Source organism: Pipistrellus hanaki, assembly GCF_964339955.1.
Source record: "Pipistrellus hanaki genome assembly, chromosome: 16".
NCBI lineage: Eukaryota > Metazoa > Chordata > Mammalia > Chiroptera > Vespertilionidae > Pipistrellus > Pipistrellus hanaki.
In genome coordinates, this window is record NC_140518.1 from 28,465,595 (window position 1) to 28,483,635 (window position 18,041).

Genomic DNA, 18,041 nt, shown 5'->3' on the forward strand with positions numbered 1-18,041 from the left:
CTGACCCTTAATATACAGCCCAGCAGGTATTGAAACAGGCATTTTCAAGGTGTTTTAGGAGCCAAAGGAGGAAGCAGCCCCATCTCTATCGGCAGTCAGGAAGACGCAGAAACGACCCCTGGCTGCTGCTGCTGCTTGTCCTCTGATTGCGGTGTGTGTGTGTGTGTGTGTGTGCGCGCGCGCAGGGAGTCTCCCCAAAGGAAAATACCACAAAAAAGCAGAGAATCTAAGAGCTTCCCAACCCTCTAGGTCTCCAGCGAAATGTAGAGGGAACACCCTGTGTCTTTCTACACATCCCTGGAAGGGACAAGTCATAAAGCAGAGACCTTGGTGGCCGACTCCTGCCTCATTCCAGCCACTCCAGCTTTACTCCAGTTCCCTCTCCCATCTTCAGGGCATGGAACATCTTCTCGCCTCAGCCTAGCGGGTTTTCCTCATCCTTGTCCTTTTGACTCACCTCCAGGAGCTTTAAGGTTTCAACTTCCACCTCACTTTTCCGGAGGAGGCGGCTCCCCACTCCCCCTCCGTTAGGGTAAACCAGCCCTATTGCCACGTGCTCCCAGAGCAGCCTGTCCTTCCTCCTTCTCGGCTGCCCTGTGGAAAGGTGGCCTCCAGCAGCCTGCCATTGGTGACAGCAGGGACCATGTCCTCTGGTTCCTGCCTGTGCCCAGGGCTTGGCACAGAACCTGGCACCTCGGAGGTGCTCAGAAATACTTGCTGCTTTGATAAGAGATCAACCGAAGGACTTGTATGCATGCATATAAGCATAACCAATGGATGCAAAGCTCTGGGGAGGGAGGACATGTATGGGAGTGGGGGAGGCATGGTAAGATATGTACACATATAAAACCTTAATTAAAAATTTCAACAAAAAAAAAAAAAAAGGAAAGAAGTACTTGCCTCTTCCATTGAATTTCCATAGCTAGTATCGTTTCCTCACTTGAATGGGGAAAACGGAGGCACGGAGGTGGGGGAGGGAGACCTGACACGTGGGTTGCTAGCGCTCTGCCCTGGGCTCCTGGTGGAGCTGTCTGCCTGGCTGCCGTCTTTCCTTCCAGGGCTGTGATGAGCAATGCGGACATCGTTTCTTTGTATTAACTAGGTTTTCACGTCTTCTAAAATGTGCGCAAAGATGGGACATTGCTGATTCATGAAAACACTATTTGTAGCAGAGAAAAGTGGATGGTTTTGGGGGTTTTTTTTAATGTTTTAAAACAACCACTTCTTTGTGTGTCGTTCCATATTCCAAAAGGCTGCCGGGATGGTTAGATTCCCAGTCAGGGTACATGCCCGGGGTTCCTGCTGGATCCCCAGGAGAGGACCTGTAGGAAGCAGCCAACTGATCTTCCTCTCTCTCTCCTTTCCTCTCTTCTCTAAAGTTGATAAAAACATTTTTTTTTTCAATTTTCCCCCTAAGCTTTTCATTTGAACATGGTTTTATTGATTTTAGAGAGAGAAGGGAGGGGGGTAGGCAGATAAAAACACTGATGAGAGAAACATGGGAATCTGGTGACCTCTTGATTCATGGCTCACTGAGGCACCCTGGCTGGACAGAACACTCAAATCCATAGAAAGTTTGCATGAAGAGGGCAATACAAACCTATCTCTACCTCATCTACATCAGCTATTTTCAACCCATGTGCTGCAAAAAAAAAAAAATCTAAAATATGCAATACCTGACTATTTGGTCAGGGGCACTGACCTCTTTTCTTTTAGACAGTCAAATTAAAAAAAAAAATGACCCAACACAGTAATAGTCGTCTGATATGAATGAGTCAAAATTATACCTTGTTTTGGTCAGATCAGTAAAAAGTACAATATGTGGACGTTTTTTTAATTAAAATTTTTTGAGTGAGAGGGAGGAAGGGAGAGGGAGAGAAACATTGATGTGAGAATGAAACATCAATCCAATACCTTCTGCACACACCCTACTGGGGATCAAGCCCACGACCCAGGCTCATGTCCTGACTGGGAATTGAACTGGCAACTTCTTGGTGCTCACAATGACATCTAACCAACTGAGCCACACCAGTTGGGACACAAAGAATAATACATGTTTTGGTGTGTCACAGAATTTTAGTAATTAGTGTATGTGTGCAGAAAGATGAAAAAGATTGAAAAATGCTGATTTGGATTCATCAGTTGCTAACATTTTACACAGCAGCTCTGTCTCTCTCCCCTGATATATTATAGATATATGTATATATGTGTATGTGTGTGTGTATAATGCTCCATCTTCTTCCATATGTATAGTATATATATGTATATATGTATATATATATATGTATATACTCTACATATACTTCTACACATGGTTATTTTTGCTGAGTCAGTTGTAGACTGAAAATTGTTATATTTTACTCCTGGCCACTTTAATGCATATCCCCTAAGGACAAGAGCATTCTCCTACATAAATACAACATCATTATCACAGTCTCATAATACTGTTGGCTAATAAACATCCATATTCAAATTTATGTCCTTTATGCTGTTTTTACTTTTAAATCCAGGATCCAATCAAGAATCACACATTGCCTGGCATTGCTCTCCAGTCACCTGTAACTAAAACAGTTTGCACACTTCTTTATCTGCCACAATGTTGACATTGAGGAGTCCAGGCCAGCTGTTTTACAGAATAGATTTGTCTATTTCCTCATGGTTGAGTCAGATTATACTGTTTGGGGGCAAGCATGCCACTTGAGTGATGCTGTGGGTGCCCTCCCATGGCAGTGCCTTCACTGGAGATGTCCTGGGCCTTAAGACTGGGCAGTGGTGAGGCCCAGGGAGCTGGTGGGTAAAGGCCAAAGCTGTAGTCTTGGCAGAGTTCACTGCCAGTGATGGCTGCCAACTACAGGGCACTCCTGCTGGGTAACCAAGGCCGAGCCGAGAACGTCTCCTTCCCGCAAGAGCTCCTAGGCCTGTGGCCAGCCAGGTCCTTGGCCAGCGGGTCACCTGCTGCTGTGGCCACTCTCTGTTGATGCAGCTGCAAGAGGGAAAAGAAGAGGGATGAGGGGGTGGCCATGCCCATCCTGTCCTCCAGGCTGGAAGGAACAGCGCAGGGCAGGGGGAACCAGAATTTAAAAAAAAATGGTCAGGAGCCCTAGCCAATTTGGCTCAGGATAGAGCATCGACCTGTGGACTGAAGGGTCCCAGATTCAATTCCGGACAAGGGCACATGCCCAGGTTTTGGGCTCCATCCCCAGTGTGGGGCATGCAGGAGGCAGCTGATCAATGATTCTCTCTCATCAGTGATATTTCTATCTTTCCCTCTCTTCCTCTCTGAAATCAATAAAAAATAAAAAAGATGAGAGACAGAGTGGACAGGCACCCCAGAGAACAAGAGAAAAGCAGAGAGCGAGAAACACAGAAACAGAGAGACTCAGACACAGGCCACAGGGACAAGAAAGCACCGCTGAGGTGCTTCCCGGGTCACCTCGGAGTCTGGCTCAGAGCACTTTGGCTCAGAGCATCTGGAAAGTGAAGCGAGTTTGTGTTCACACTGGTCAGACTCAAAGGGCACAAGGGTTTCTCCCAAGGGGCCATATGGGATCCCTTTCTCAGTCTGTACTTTTCCAAACACAGAACTTCTCCCTGGGCCCAGAAGCCAGGCCCTGGGCCAGAGGTTCCTGCTCTAGCTCAGAACATCTCCCCTCTATTCACAGGGCTGCTGGCAGACAGGAAGCCTACATGTGACACCTCTGGGGGGAAGGGGGCAGCAGGAGAAGGGCGGACAGAAGGGAGAGCCCAGAGGAAAGAACACTAAAAACAGCCTTCCCTCTGCCAGTGGGGAAGAATCTCAAATCCTGGGAGCTGGGCCCTGGCCAGGTGGCTCAGTTGGTTAGTACATCATCTCAATAGGCCAAGGTTGCGGGTTCGATCCCCAGTCAGGGCACATAAAAGAATCAACCTATGGCCTAACCAGTTTGGCTCAGTGAATAGAGCATTGGCCTAGGGACTGAAGGGTCCCGGGTTCGATTCCGGTCAGGTGCATGTACCATGGTTGTGGGCACATCCCCAATGGGAGGTGTGCAGGAAGCGGCTGATCTATGTTTCTGGCTCTCTCTCCCTCTCCCTTCTTCTCTGTAAAAAAAGAAAAAAAAATCAATAAAATATATGTTTTTTTTAAAAAAAGAATCAACCTTTGAATGCATGAATATGTGGAACAACAAATGGATGATCCTCTCTCTCTCTCTCTCTCAATCTCTCTCTCTCTCTCTCTCTCAATCTCTCTCTCCCCCTCCCCCCAATAAATAAAATAAAAATAAAATAAAAAGATAACCCTGGGAGCTGCCCCAGGGTGTGACCTTCGCTGATAATAACAGGCCAGGCTTCTCTCATGAGGAAAGGGACTCAGAGAAGGGAGCTGGTGGAAGAGAGAGGCCGCTGGGCCCCTGCACTCAGCACAGGCGAGAAGGGGATCTAACCAGGTTCTGCCAGGACCAAACTCCAGATGCTACTGGGGAAGGGCGCCTGGAGGAGGAGCTTAGCGTGGTCCGAGCGGGCTGCTGGGAATCATGTCCCTGTCTGTCCTTTTCTTTGGCGGGAAGAGAATAGAAAAAGCGCAGTCAGGAGCCATGACCTCGGCCTCAGGGCTCAGAGCCCACACACATGAAAAAGCCGCTTCCTGCCCTCTGACCTTTGGCCAAAAGCACAGTTCCCAGGCCCCGCATCTTACTGAGGAGGTTGAAGGATGTCAAGGGCCGGGAGAGCACGTCCCGGAAACTCTCCAGCCACTCGCCCTGCTCCTTCTCGCTGGGGCAGGCGAAGAGGAACCTGCGCTCGGGGGTGACGATGGTGAGGCCCGCTTTCCAGCGGTTTCCTTGGACGTCCCTGGGCAGGCCTTCGGACACCTCGTACCCCTGCTCCCGGCTCCCGAGGAACACCTGGCCCAGGTCAAAGGCGTCCTGGAAATGGAGGCCACAGGGTCATCAAAGGTCACACTGGGGCACAGGGGCACCTGCAGCCATGACCTCCCCCAAACTCTACTTTAGAAAGAGGTGGTGGGCATGTCACTGTTGAGGATTTTTTCAAGGTGGGGGTCCCAGAATCTGATAGGATGAAACTGTAAGAGAAATCACACACATCATCTGTTCGAATGGTATTTAGTATCGCTTAGTTGGAGCATTGTCCTGACACACCAAGTTTCCAGGTTTGATCCCCAGTCAGGGCACATAAAAGAATGCATAAGTAAGTGGAACAAATTGATGTTTCTCTCTTCTCTCTTCTCTCTTCTCTCTTCTCTCTTCTCTCTCTCTCTCTCTCTCTCTCTCTCTCTCTCTCTCTTTCTCTCTCCCTTCTTCTTTCTCTAAATTCAATTTTTTTTTAAAGTCTTTAAGAAGATTAATTTTTTTTTTTAAATGATACTTAGTCCTGACCGGTTTGGCTCAGTGGATAGAGCATTGGCCTGCTGACTGAGGGATCCCAGGTTTGATTCCAGTCAAGGGCATGTACCTTAGTTGCAAGCACATCCCCAGTAGGAGGTGTGCAGGAGGCAGCTGATTGATGTTTCTAACTATCTCTCTCCCTTCCAAAACTCTGTAAAAAAATCAATAAAATATGTTTAGAAATAAAAATAGTATTTATGGAGAGCTAAGCACCAGATGGTGCCTCATGCAATCCTCATGGCAACCTCTCAGGAAGGCACTGCTAGTAAGCCTATTTTCCAGAGGAAGAAACTGAGGCATGGAGCGCTAAGCACTCTGTCCAAGGCCACCACTAAAAGCGGCAGGGTCGAAACTGGAGCCCAGTCAGCAGAGTTCTAGAGCCCACACTCCTAATCACTGCACTTCCCAGCCTTCTGGTCAGAAATGGGCCCTGGATGTGAGAGGACGAAAACCACCCTTTTGCCTACGTTGGCAGCATTTTGGGTCCACATGAGGGACTTCCTGCGGGTGAGGAGGAGTAGCTTCATGCAGAGATGACTAAGACACAAGCCAAGATGGCGCTGTGACCTCGGCTGGGTGCTCCAGCCTGGAGCCTCCCCACCAGCACTGACCAGCCGGCCTCCATCTCGGGGGCACCGGGGCAGGCCCGGCCGTGGCTCTTACCAGGGGGTTCTTGTAATAGAGCAGCCTCCGCTCCTGAGCGTCCAGGGCAAACCACCTTTTCTTGAAAGCTTCTCGCTGCTGCAAAAGAGGGAAGCTTGTGCCAGGTGGGCCGAGCCGGGGACGCACAGAGGTCAGAGGGCCAGGCCGACGAGGCCACGGGAGCAGGCCGGTCCCTGCTCTGCAGTCACCCAGGGCCCCTCCCTGGGGCCCCGGAGCTCTGAAGGCTGTGCCCACCTCCCCAGCCCTGCCAGCGCCACCCTGCTGCCTGCAGGTGCGGCTGCAAGTTGGAAGAGGCGCTTTTCTCTTTCTCAGGCTGCGGACAAGAAGTCTCAGAGAAAGGAAGCTGAGAAATCAGTAATGGCTACTGCTCAGTAATGCCGAGAGCCCTGGCCTTGGCCAAAGCCTCACCTGGGTCAGGGGATGGGGGCAAAAACCACAGGCTGGTGAAAGAAAGCAGCGGCTGTGCCCCGGCTGCTGAAAGAAGGGAACATGCCCAACCGGCGTGGCTCAGGGTTGAGTGTCCACCTAGGAACCAGGAGGTCTCGGTCGGTTCCTGGTCGGGGGCTTGGTCAGGGCTTGGCTCCCAGTGTGAGGTGTGCAGGAGGCAGCCAATCAGTGATTCTCTCTCATCCTTGATGTTTCTCTCTCTCCTGCTCCCTTCCTCCCCGAAACCAATATAAGCAATTTAAAAAATTATCTTTTAAAAAAAGAAGAAAGCAAGGTGTGCAACCTTTGGACTAGTTCTCAAGCTGACTGAGGCTTCCTTTCACACTAATTGCTTAACACCTTTCCCGGTAGGTTGTTTTTAGTTTTTAACATATTTTTATGTTGAGCGAGAATCATTGATCGGTTGCCTCCTGCACACCCCCCACTGGGGATTGAGCCTGCAACCCAGGCATGTGCCCTTGACCAGCATGGAACCTGGGACCTTTCAGTCCACAGGCGGACGCTCTATCCACTGAGCCAAACCAGTAGGGCTTTCCTGGTAGTTTCAACAACTATCCAGGCAACAAATCACACCTTAAAAACACCTTGGGATGCTGCCACTTTGGGAATGTATTTAGGGGGCTCCAGCTTTTCCCTTCCTTTTCTCTTCTTCTCCTCCCATCCCCCTTTTCTCTCCTCATGCCACTGCACCCACTCCAGCCAGACTCTGACCTTGAGCCTCACCACAAATACCTGTCTGGGTCTGAGATGGCTTCGGGCAGCAGGAGCCTCCACGCCTGGACCCTCGGTGGGAGGCACAGGGGCTCCCTTTCCTTCACGGTAAGTGGGAAGCAGCAGCCACCGAGGGGTTAGGACTGGTTTGCAAATGGGAGCAGAGGCGGGCTTGTGCTGGGAGGGGTGTGCCCACGTGCCCCGCGTGGTGCGCAGGTGTGTCCTCTCAGACTATCTCTAGCCCCTGACTCACGTAGGCCCCAGCCCAGAGCACACAGAGCACAAGAGTGGAGACCCTTGCAGCGATGCTTTCCCAGGAGCAGGGTCATTTGGGGGAGCTAAGGGGAAAGCAGGGGAGGGTGGTGCTGACAAGGAGAGAGGATGCCCGGGGAGAGGGAGAGGCACCTGCAGCAACACTGGCCAGCTGACCCCTCGGTCCTTGGCCCCGGGAACGCACACACATTGGTTTACTTCCTTCCTTGTCACGCTTCCCACATTCTGCCCTATTGCCCGCGGGGCCGGGGGCCAGGAAAGCCCCCAGGGACCCGGAGAAGGTACCTTTGGGCCAGTCTTTTCCATGAAGCCTTGTTTGAGGTAGTTCCTGGTGATGAGGGGCACGAGCTGGGGGAGAAAGAGACATGCACTGACCCCCTGACTGACAGCCCGGGGGGTGGGGGGGGCGGGCCCCCCATTGAACTTGGCCGTGCCACAAAGGGGAAGTCTGGAATGGGGAAGGATGTGTGTGCTGGTGGCTCACGGGGCTATATTTGGAACGTGGTATGGATGCAATGTTAATATTTCACCAGAGCCAGATGTGTGCGGGGCTTCCCAACACAGCTGAGTCTTGGTTGAAGAACTTGATTTAAGGAACGCTCTGACCCTCCCCAGGAGGTGGACACAGACAAGGCTCTGAGGAGACCCTCCTGTCAGGCTCTCCTACAGGGTCTAGTGTATGTCAGGCTCTGGGAGCAATTCCCAGCCACCCCCTGAGGTGGGAGGCATTGTCACTGCAATGGTACAGTGGTCAGGGTACTCCCGAAGTCACCCTGCAGGGAGGATGGAGATCTGGGATCCACACCTAGGGCTGATGGACACTAGACACACACGTGTGGTCCTCCTGTGATGCTAGAGTATAAACATGCCTCTCATCAGGCCCCTGGCCATAGTGGGGATTCTGACACAGGGCCCCAAAGAGGGGACAGCAGAGTGGGGAAGTAGAGAAAGCTCTGGACTAGGAGTTGGGAAACTGGGCTCTAGCTCCAGTTCTGACCTCAACTAGCCTTGTTCCCCTGGCAAACCCTGCCTCCTCTCTGAGCCTACTTCCCTCTCTGCAGTCAGGAGACCGGAGGGCGTGATCTTCCGGATCCCTAGCAGCTTGCCCTGCTACCTCAGTGACGCCTCCAGGGGTTGATGCTGGAGCACAGGTCAACCTGGCGAGCCTAGGGCTTCCAACCACAGCCCAGCCCTCTGGGGCAGTGGGGAGGGGACCCCAGAGCTCCAGGGCAGAGGCAAAGAGGAAGTGAGGTCTGGGGAATGGGAATAGGAAGTCTGAAACGGAGGAAATGGTGAGCCAAACCCAAAAATATAAACTATACAACTTCCCTTCCCCTAAAACATAGTCTATGGACTTCAATTCCTTCATTTGCAGAAACAAACAAACAAAAAAAAAGAGTCCCTTGTGCTCAACAGTCTGAACCTGAGCCGAGGCAGGGCTAGGCCGAGGGAAACATCTCGGAGGAGGAAAGACACGTGGATGGAGTACTGATCCCTGTACCTCGGACGCCGTGGTTCCCCTGATTCTCACAATAGCCCTGGGAGGTAGATGAGCAGGTGACAGATGAGCAAGCTGAGGCTCAGAGTGGTAAGGAGCCTTATCCTAAGTAACACAGCTTCCCTGGCTTCGGTCCATGCTTCCTTAGCACAGGACCAAAACCCCATGAGGACATCTAAGCTCCTGGCATCTGGATGCCTAAGCGACGGCCCAGGACCTCACACAGACATAGAGGAGGAAAGGCAGGGGGGAGATGGGCACAGAGAGGTAATGATGGCAGATGAGGGAGGCAAGAGGACATTGAGGATGTTGGCCAACCACCAATTTCCTCTGCAGAGGTCAGCAAAGTCGGAGCGTCAGCTCAGATCCAGGCGGCCGGCTGAGCATCTGCACTTGGCCCTCCCTGCTCTGCAGTCAGCAGCCAGCACCCCAGCACCCTGCTCGCCAGTTCTGGGTGCTAACTCTGCAGACCCAGAGCACCCTGACCCAGGCGGCTGGGGCCGCTTCCAGAGGGTCACCATCCCGGTGCATCACTGGGCCTGGAGTGGACCCCCATCCCAGGCACTCGGCTCCCCAAAAACTTGGGAACTAAGGAGCATTTAGGTTTTCAAGGAGGACCTCACAGTTTGGAATAAGACAGCCCCATCACTTACAAAATCCTCTTCAAGTAGGGCCTAAACTAAACACCAGATCATAGTGCCTCAAAGCTGGAAGGGACCCTGAAGATGACCTAGATGAAGTGCCATCTTGCAGATCTGGAAACAGGTCTGCAGAGAGGTGGTGTAACCTTACACAGCAGGTCAGCCACAGAGCCCAGGCCTCCTGGCTCCAGGCAGCACTCTCTGCCCCACACTGCCCACTCCCCCAGCCACGCCTGAGGGAGGTACATGGGTGTCCCAGACGTCTGGAGACGAGCAACATGAAGTTCAAAAGGCTCACCACCTACTGGGCCGTGAAAAGCAGATGTTCCTGCTAGCACTGTAATGGGGAACTGCGTTCATGAGACCAGAATATGAAGGGCAAAGGGCACGTGAGTGTGGGAAGAGCACATGTGATTATCCACGTGACCTTCCTGAGACTCAGTTTCTCATCAGCAAAATGGGAATAACCATCCCCCCCCCCCCCCCCACTGCTACAGGGTTACGAGATAAAAGGGGCTCTAACGCACTTTGTGAGCAGTGTGGTGGGGACCGTGTGCGCCTTGTAGAGGGAGAATGGGTCAGGAAGAAATGCCCAAATCCTGAGCCCTTTGTCACCCGAAGGGGACAGCCTGGCCTGCCTTTCGGAGTTCTGCCTTACCTCCCCCCACCCCCCTCCCCCTCCGCCTCCCCTTTGGCTTCCCTCGGAGGTGCCCATCCCCAAGTCTCAAGGTCTTGCCTACAAACCAACCTAGGCTGCCTCTGAGTGTCTTCCGGGTCAGCAGACAGGGGGAGGAGGTGGCAGAGAGGAGACTCGGAGGTTGGGGTCCTCTGCTAGCTCACCTCAGACTCCGGGAGCTCAGGAAAGGCCGCCTTTAGGTACTGCAGACGGGCTGCGCGGAGGGAGTTGAACCAGTCCACTATCTCCTGCAGAGAAAAAGGCAAAGGACAGACGGACAGACGGTGAGCTGGGGGCCCGGGGGGCTGGGCTGAGAGTGGCGGCAGGAAGCTAGCTAGGTTTTCAGGTCTGTGTGCAGCATTCCACACACACACACATTCCCCCAGTCCCACTGAGGCCTGTGGGCTGGTCACAGGTGGGAACAAGATGGAGGAGGGGGGTCACCTGAGCAAGTGGGAGGCCAGTGGCAGGGAGGTCTGGAGCCATGGGAAAGGCCCCAGGTGAGCTGCATGGGAGTTACCCAATGGCCTGGGACGGTCCTTGACATTTCCTCACGGGTGTACGCATCACCTGAGGATCTGGTTACAGGGCAGATGTGAGTCCAGTGGGGTGGGGTAGGGCCTGAGAGTCTGCATTCCTCACAATCAGCGACGTGATGCTGGCCAGTAGGACACACTTGGAGGAGCAGGAGTCCTCCTCACTCAGATGTCCAAGACCGGTTTTCAGGTGGGGCACGGGCACTGGGGGGTGCTCCTCCACTGGGGGTGCTCATGGCTCGGAGGGCAGCGCAAGCCAAAGCCACTTGGACTGTCACTCCGGGAGAATGCCCCCCTCAGCCGTGCGGGCACCACCACCTTACCAGGTGAACAGCTCCTCCAGCCGGCTCTGCCCTGCTCCGCTGCTCCCCCGTCAGTCCTCCCCGCCCGCAGCCAGGGTGCTTTTCCCTTTGCAAGTCTACTGAGTCCAAGATCGAGTCCCCTCCACGACCCTCACGAAGAAAACCTAAGCTCTTTGGTCTGACGGACTTTGCCCTCCGAGTGCCTTCCGTACAAAGCCATCTCTGCTCGCTCCTCCTGGAACTCTGTGCCTCACCCACCTCGCTCCCTCACCCACGCATCCGTATGGCCCAAGACATTCTACTGATCCTGAAGGTTAGTTTAGATGTTGACACAGATTTTTGCTCAGCCTCTGAGAACTGCCCCACTCATCCTCACCACCCACCGCCCAGCCACAGCTGCTGCAGTGATCCCGCCCCTTCTTGGCCACAGCAGCAGGACCAGGGTCTGATTTCCTGGACCTTTACATAATGCTTCTCAAACTTTAATGTGCATAAGGATCACCTGTGGATCCAATTAAAATGCAATTTCTGCCAGGCCATTGTGGCTCAGTGGTTGAGCGTCTATCTATGAACCAAGAGGTCATGGTTTGATTCCTGGTCAGGGCACATGCCCAGGTTGCGGGCTTGATTCCCAATGTGGGGCATGCAGGATGCAGCTGATCAATGATTCTCTCTCATCATTGATGTCTCTCTCTCTCTCTCTCTCTCTCTCTCTCTCTCTCTCTCTCTCTCTCTCTCATCAATAAAAGTATTTAAAAAATTAAAAATATTTTACATAAAATGCATTTCTAATTCAGTAGGTCCATGGTGGGCCTACACATGGAAAAGCAAGAACCCAGCATGCACTGCTGCCTGATCTCTCCCTTTCTCCCCCATCCTCAGGATCTCTGGTGCCACCTGGACTCACCATACCCGGGCATCGTCCTTCTGCTGCCTGGACCCCCCTTGGTGGATGTGAACTGTCCAGAACCACCCACTTTGCATGTCAGGCTCCTCTCTCTGATCTCACCCTGCCTTCCTCACACCTCTATCTCTACAGAAAGTGACCATAGATTTAGGCAAACAGTAGCTGCACATCTCAAGAGGGTTGGTCGCTGGGCCCGCAGAGCCCTGGGGAGCCGAGCTGGAGGGTGGCACGCGAGGCCAGGCAGCTCACCTTGCCGCTTTCGTGGTACACAAACAGGTTCCTGGTGTGGCCCTCTCTCCGGTAGGTGATCTGCAGCCCATGGGGGTGCCCTATCTTATCCGTCTGGAAGGTGGCATTCAAGTCCTTGAGGTGGATGGCAGCTTTGGGGCTTTTACCCTGAAAGAGAGGAAATGGGTACTCAAGATGCCGAGAGACAGTCTGCTTCACCAAAGCCTCAAGCAGACCGATAGCCAACTTGTAACTTTCCGTGGGCTTTCCATGTTCTTGTTCTGACATTAAGACACACGTGTTCTCCCGCTGTCCTGTATTCAGCCATCCCACCATCCTGCTCACTCAGACTGGCCTCTCGAGTTGGAATGGGGCCTGGAGAGGCTTTAACGCAGGACTTTTCAAAATTTTAGCCACGGACGTTTTTCTGAAGCAAGTCATCTGTGGAAGCCACCCAATAAAATAAAGCAGATACAGCAGATGTGGGGTATTCGCTGGTCTCAGGGTTCTGAAACAGTTCCATCACTGATTCATGCTGAGCAGGGAAAAGAGTGCTTTCCTTCAAAATTGGTAAGAGAGAAAATTTATAACAAAAATTGTGGAGCTGTGGGAGCCATTAACCCATGTGCCATTTAAATAAAAATAGCCTTGGCTGGTCTGCTCAGGGGATAGAGCGTTGGTCTGTGGACTGAAGGGTCCCAGGTTTAATTCCGGTCAAAGGCACATGCCAGGGTTATGGGCTTGATCTCTAGTAAGGGGCATGCAGGAAGGAGGCAGCTGATCAATGATTCTCATCATTGATGTTTTTATCTCTCACCCTCTATCCTTTTTCTCTGAAATCAATAAAAATATGTTTTTTTAAAGACAAGAAAAAAATAAAATAAAACTTCAGTTCCTTTCTCAGTGCCATTTCAAATGCTCAAGTAGCCACTCGAGGCCAGTGGCTAGGGTATTTTGTTGTTGTTGTTAATTCTCACCCAAGAACATTTCCCCATTGATTTTTAGAGAGAGTTGAAAGAAGGAGGAGAGAGAGAGAGAGAGAGAGAGAGAGAGAGAGAGAGAGAGAGAGAGAGAGAGATGTGAGAGAGATACATCATTTGGTTGCCTCCCTTACACGGCCCCAGAATGGAGCCTGCAACCAAGATATGTGCCCTTGACCAGGAATCGAACCCAGGATCCTTCAGTCCACAGGACAATAATTTATCCACTGAACCAAACCAGCTAGTGGCTAGGGTATTGAACAGGAAAGGCACAGAACTGAAGGAAGTTCTATTGAACAGTCTTCTCTAGGGGGAAAGGTGGTTATATCTATTACAATGTTGAGTGTTCTTCTTTGACTCACAATTTTGCATCTAAGAATCCACCCCAAGGAAGTAATTGCATTTCTGTGCAAACATGCATGCCAAAAGATGCTTATTGCCAGTTACTTACTGGTATACCAACAGAAAAAGAAGTGTTTTACATATCCATTAAATAATTCAGTCATGGTACATCCACACAATGAAATGCCACAAACATTTTAAAAAGATGAATTTAGCCCTCACCAGTTTGGCTCAGTGGATAGAGTCTCGGCCTGCAGACTGAAGGGTCCCAGGTTCAATTCCAGCCAAGGGCACATGCCCCGGTTGCTGGCTCAATCCCCAGCAGGGGGCGTGCAGGAGGCAGCCAATCCATGATTCTCTCTCATCATTGATGTTTCTATCTCTTTCTCCCTCTCCCTTTCTCTCTGAAATCAATAAAAATATATCTTAAAAATAAAATAAAAAGACTAATTTAGGTCAATATTACTAATATGAAAAAATGTCCATGATAGCCATGAGAAATACCAAGTCCCAAAACAGGATGCATAGTAGGAGCTTACTAACACAAAGAAGGATTCCCCTCCCCCCATTCTCTCTAACAACTGACACTGCCAATTTTTAACATGTTTGCCAATATGATGGACTTGAAATTGAGCCTCACTGTTTTCATTTAATCAGCTATATTGAGATATAATTGATAAACAAAAACTCATTTTAAGAATACAGTTTTTGCTGAAACCGGTTTGGCTCAGTGGATAGAGCGTCGGCCTGCAGACTGAGGGGTCCTGTGTTTGATTCTGGTCAAGGGCATGTACCTGGGTTGTGGGCACATCCCCAGTGGGGGTGTGTGCAAGAGGCAGCTGATCAATGTTTCTCGCTCATCGATGTTTCTAACTCTCTGTCCCTCTCTCTTCCTCTCTGTAAAAAATCAATAAAATATATTTTTTTAAAAGAATACAGTTTGATTTTTGACAAGCATATAATCCCCTGTAACCACTACCACAATCAAGATAGTCAACATCATTGACACCCCAAAAGTTTCCTCTGCCCCTTTACAGTCAATCCCCACCCACCCCACCTCAACACCAGGCAATCACCACCTACTTGCTATTGATATAGAGTAGTTTTGCTTGTTGTGAAATTTCATATACATGGAATTATGTAGTACATATTCCTGTATGAGGCTTCTTTTGCTCAGAATAATATTTTTAGATTAATCCACCTTGTTGCATTTTTAGTACCTTGTCTCCCTGTATTCCATAACATTCCATTCTATGGAGGTATTACAATTTGTGTATGCATCCAGCTGTGGACGGACATTTGGGTTCTTTCCAGGTTTTGGCTATTATAAATGAAGCTTCTATGAACATTTTTTTTTTAGACATATGTTTTTGTTCCTCCTCAGTAAATACCCATAAGTAAAATGGCTAGGTTATGTGGTTACGTATATACTGTATTTAACTTTATTTAAAATTGCCAGTGTCCTAGCCGGTTTGGCTCAGTGGATAGAGCGTTGACCTAATGTCTGAAGGGTCCCAGGTTCAATTCCTGTCTAGGGCACATGTCAGGGTTGTGGACTCAATCCCCAGTGGGGGACATGCAGGAGGCAGCGGGTCAATGATTCTCTCTCATCATTGATGTTTCTGTCTCTCTCTCCATCTTCCTTCCTCTCTGAAATCAATAAAAATATATTTTAAAAAAAATAAAATTGCCAAATTGTTTTCCAAAGAGGTTATGTAATTTATGGATGAGAGTTTCAGTTTCTCCACATCCTCACCAATACCTGGTGCTGTTAGGCTGTTTAATTTTAGCCATGATGGTGGGCGTGCAGCATCTCACTGTGGTTTTGGTCTGCATTTCCCTGACTGCCAGAGACATCAAGCGTCTCTTCTCACCCTTATCAGGCCTTTTGGTTTCCTTTCCGGTAAAAGGCCAGTCCATTTCCTTTGCCATTTTTCTAATGGATTGTCTTTTTCTTCTTGATCTGTAGGTTGTTGTTATTTTTTTTTAAAGTGTTCTGAGTATCAACATTTTGTTATGCTGAGATATCTTTTGAGTTTCACTTTCTTTACACTTTATTTACTTTCTTGTATCACCCCAAATTTTTACATAAAAGTGAGTTACCTTTATAAATTAAAATTTTTCCTTTTTGGGGAAAGAAATTAAAAAGACCAAAGGCAACTTGTGTTATTTTTAGACTGTTTTAGACTAAACAGGCTTAGCACTGAGACTCTCCGAGAGACCAGCTCCCAGCGGCTGCTGGGGTTCGGTGGCCCCTCCTAACTCTGCTCCACTTTCTCTTCCTGCCTCTTGTGCCTGCAACATTTTTCAGGACTTTAAACTGAAAACTAATAAGAAAACCTACTTTGCCCTAGCTGGTTTGGCTCAGTGGATAGAGCATAGGCCTGCAGACTGAAGGGTCCCAGGTTCAATTCCAATCAAGGGCACATGTCCAGTTGCAGGTTCGATCCCCAGTAGGGGATGTGCAGAAGGTGTCAGTCAATGATTCTCTCTCATGATTGATGTTTCTATCTCTCTCACCCTCTCCCTCTCTGAAATCAATAAAAAGATATTAAAAAAAGAGAAAAAGAAAAGAAATCCCTACTCTCAGTTAGAGGATAAATACTCTTCCTTCCTCATCATTTTTCACTTGGCCCTAGACTGCGGCCACACATCGCACAGGTCCATCTAGGAAAGCAACTGGGGAAATACACGATAATTCCTACATGTAGGAAGCCGAGCCAAGTGCTCAGAGCCTTCTGCTGGCTGCTCCCTCACATTCTCGTCTATTTCACTTCTTAGCACTTCCTGCCACCTGCTCTATCATATGCTGATGTATGTTTGATCACCACATGTCTCCTTCCACTAGCATGAAAGCTCCGAGAGAAGGGGAGCTTTTGTTTAGCTCAATGCTGTGTCCCCAGTGCCTACAATAATGCCTAGCATATAGTAGGTGCTCAATAAATATTCCTGGTGTGTACCAATGAAGTCAAATCAAGTGATCATCAGGTTTCCTCATGGACCAGTCTAAGCTTATTCTACGTGAACAGGTGTTTCGGAGTGGGCTGGATGGACTATTACCAAGGAAAAATGGGATGTGGGGCCTGACTGTCCGTGGCTGAGACCACCCACAAGACAAGTCCCTATTGATTGAAGAGCAGACATTGGTGGGGTGAGAGCCCCCTCCCAGGTCTGGCCTCTTACCTGTTCCTTAGTGTAGTACTTCAGAAGGCCTTCTCTCGCCGACAGGACAAACCTCCTTCTCAGGAACTGCGCGTTGTCCCTTCCCCGCTTCCACAGGAACCCTTCCCGGTTACCTAAGCCGCCGAGGACGACAGAGTGAACGCCCGCAGCCTCAAGACAAACAAGCAGCTCCCAATCCTCGTAGGGTCTCGGGGTACAACGAACCTCCCACCTGCTGCTAAAATGTCTCAAATCTAACCAACGTGGCTGTTTCCGATGCAGGACACAGGGGTCCTATAGGGGGCCACATTTCCAATGTTCTCCCTTGGCTATGTCTTAAGAAGACACAGTAAACCCTGAAGGAGGCTAAGTCCTGAGAAACTGTACTGACGATTTCCCGTGGACATCAGCCCAGGGGCTCGCTCCAGAGGGCAGGAATAATGCACGCCCCCCAGGCACCTGCCGGCTGATGAATGCCAGGTGCTCCTGGTAGCTAGGTGAGTGGAGCACTGGCTGCCTCTGAGCCTCCCAGAGTGGTTTTGTGCACTTTGCTCTCCGGGTCAGTGTCAGCCAAGGTCCAGGACTACCAATGAGGTTGTGACTTGCACCAGGGCATGAAGGAAGGTGACATCCATCCCATGCACCTGACCAAACCTGTGCCACACCAGGGGCTACAGGAGCCAGGCGCAGGGGTGTGTTCCCGATGGGTGAGCCTTCCTGCAACTTACAGGAAGACTCTACACCCTGGCGGCCCCGCAAGGACCTGCAAACACGCTTCCTGTCCATGCAGACCGCAAACCCCACCAACTGCTGTGTTGCCATTTCAGAGGCAGAGGAACCCGGGCCCGGGCCTCTGTGGCCAGAGGGAGGGCAACAGATATCTCTCGGTTGGACCTTGCTCCTAAGAATCAGGCGCTTGGGTTTCTAGAACTCGCTGCAATAGAGACCTCAAAGGGGGATGAACATTCACTGTACCTGTGAGTGAGATGGTTTTCCCATCAGCCATAAATTCCTGTCTCTCGTACTTAGCTCGAATCCATTGTTCCTTTAAAACCCTGAAAAGAGAGAACCTCTGGTCAGCTGTGTCTGCTGCGTGCTCTGCCCACAGTAACTGTCTGAGGCCCCTCGGCTGGAGGCGGGGGCATCACACAGCAGCCTCACTGCCTGCTCACTGGCTACTGTTAACCTTTGGGGCTGAGACTGTCCTGTGCACGCTAGGATGTTTGCCAGCATCTCTGGCTTCTACCTCCTGGATGCCAGTAGCCCTTCCTCCCCAGTGACACCCAAACAT

The 18,041-nt window shown here is 50.5% G+C and overlaps 1 protein-coding gene across 4 annotated transcripts in view; it reads right to left on the reverse strand.

The window, feature by feature from the left end:
• Nucleotides 1–18,041, reverse strand: part of ADAP2 (ArfGAP with dual PH domains 2) — a 33,880-nt gene continuing 15,839 nt past the window's right edge. For 3 of the 4 annotated variants that reach the window (XM_084862777.1, XM_084862776.1, XM_084862774.1), the window contains 8 exons: nt 17,726–17,805; nt 16,772–16,884; nt 12,288–12,434; nt 10,458–10,541; nt 7,764–7,826; nt 6,048–6,125; nt 4,676–4,904; nt 1–2,983 (listed from right to left, as the gene is read on the reverse strand). In XM_084862777.1, coding sequence (XP_084718903.1) covers nt 2,949–2,983; nt 4,676–4,904; nt 6,048–6,125; nt 7,764–7,826; nt 10,458–10,541; nt 12,288–12,434; nt 16,772–16,884; nt 17,726–17,805 — 829 coding nt within the window. In that variant the 3' untranslated portion in view covers nt 1–2,948. The remainder of the gene's footprint in view (nt 2,984–4,675; nt 4,905–6,047; nt 6,126–7,763; nt 7,827–10,457; nt 10,542–12,287; nt 12,435–16,771; nt 16,885–17,725; nt 17,806–18,041) is intronic. The other variant, XM_084862775.1, reaches the window with a different exon arrangement.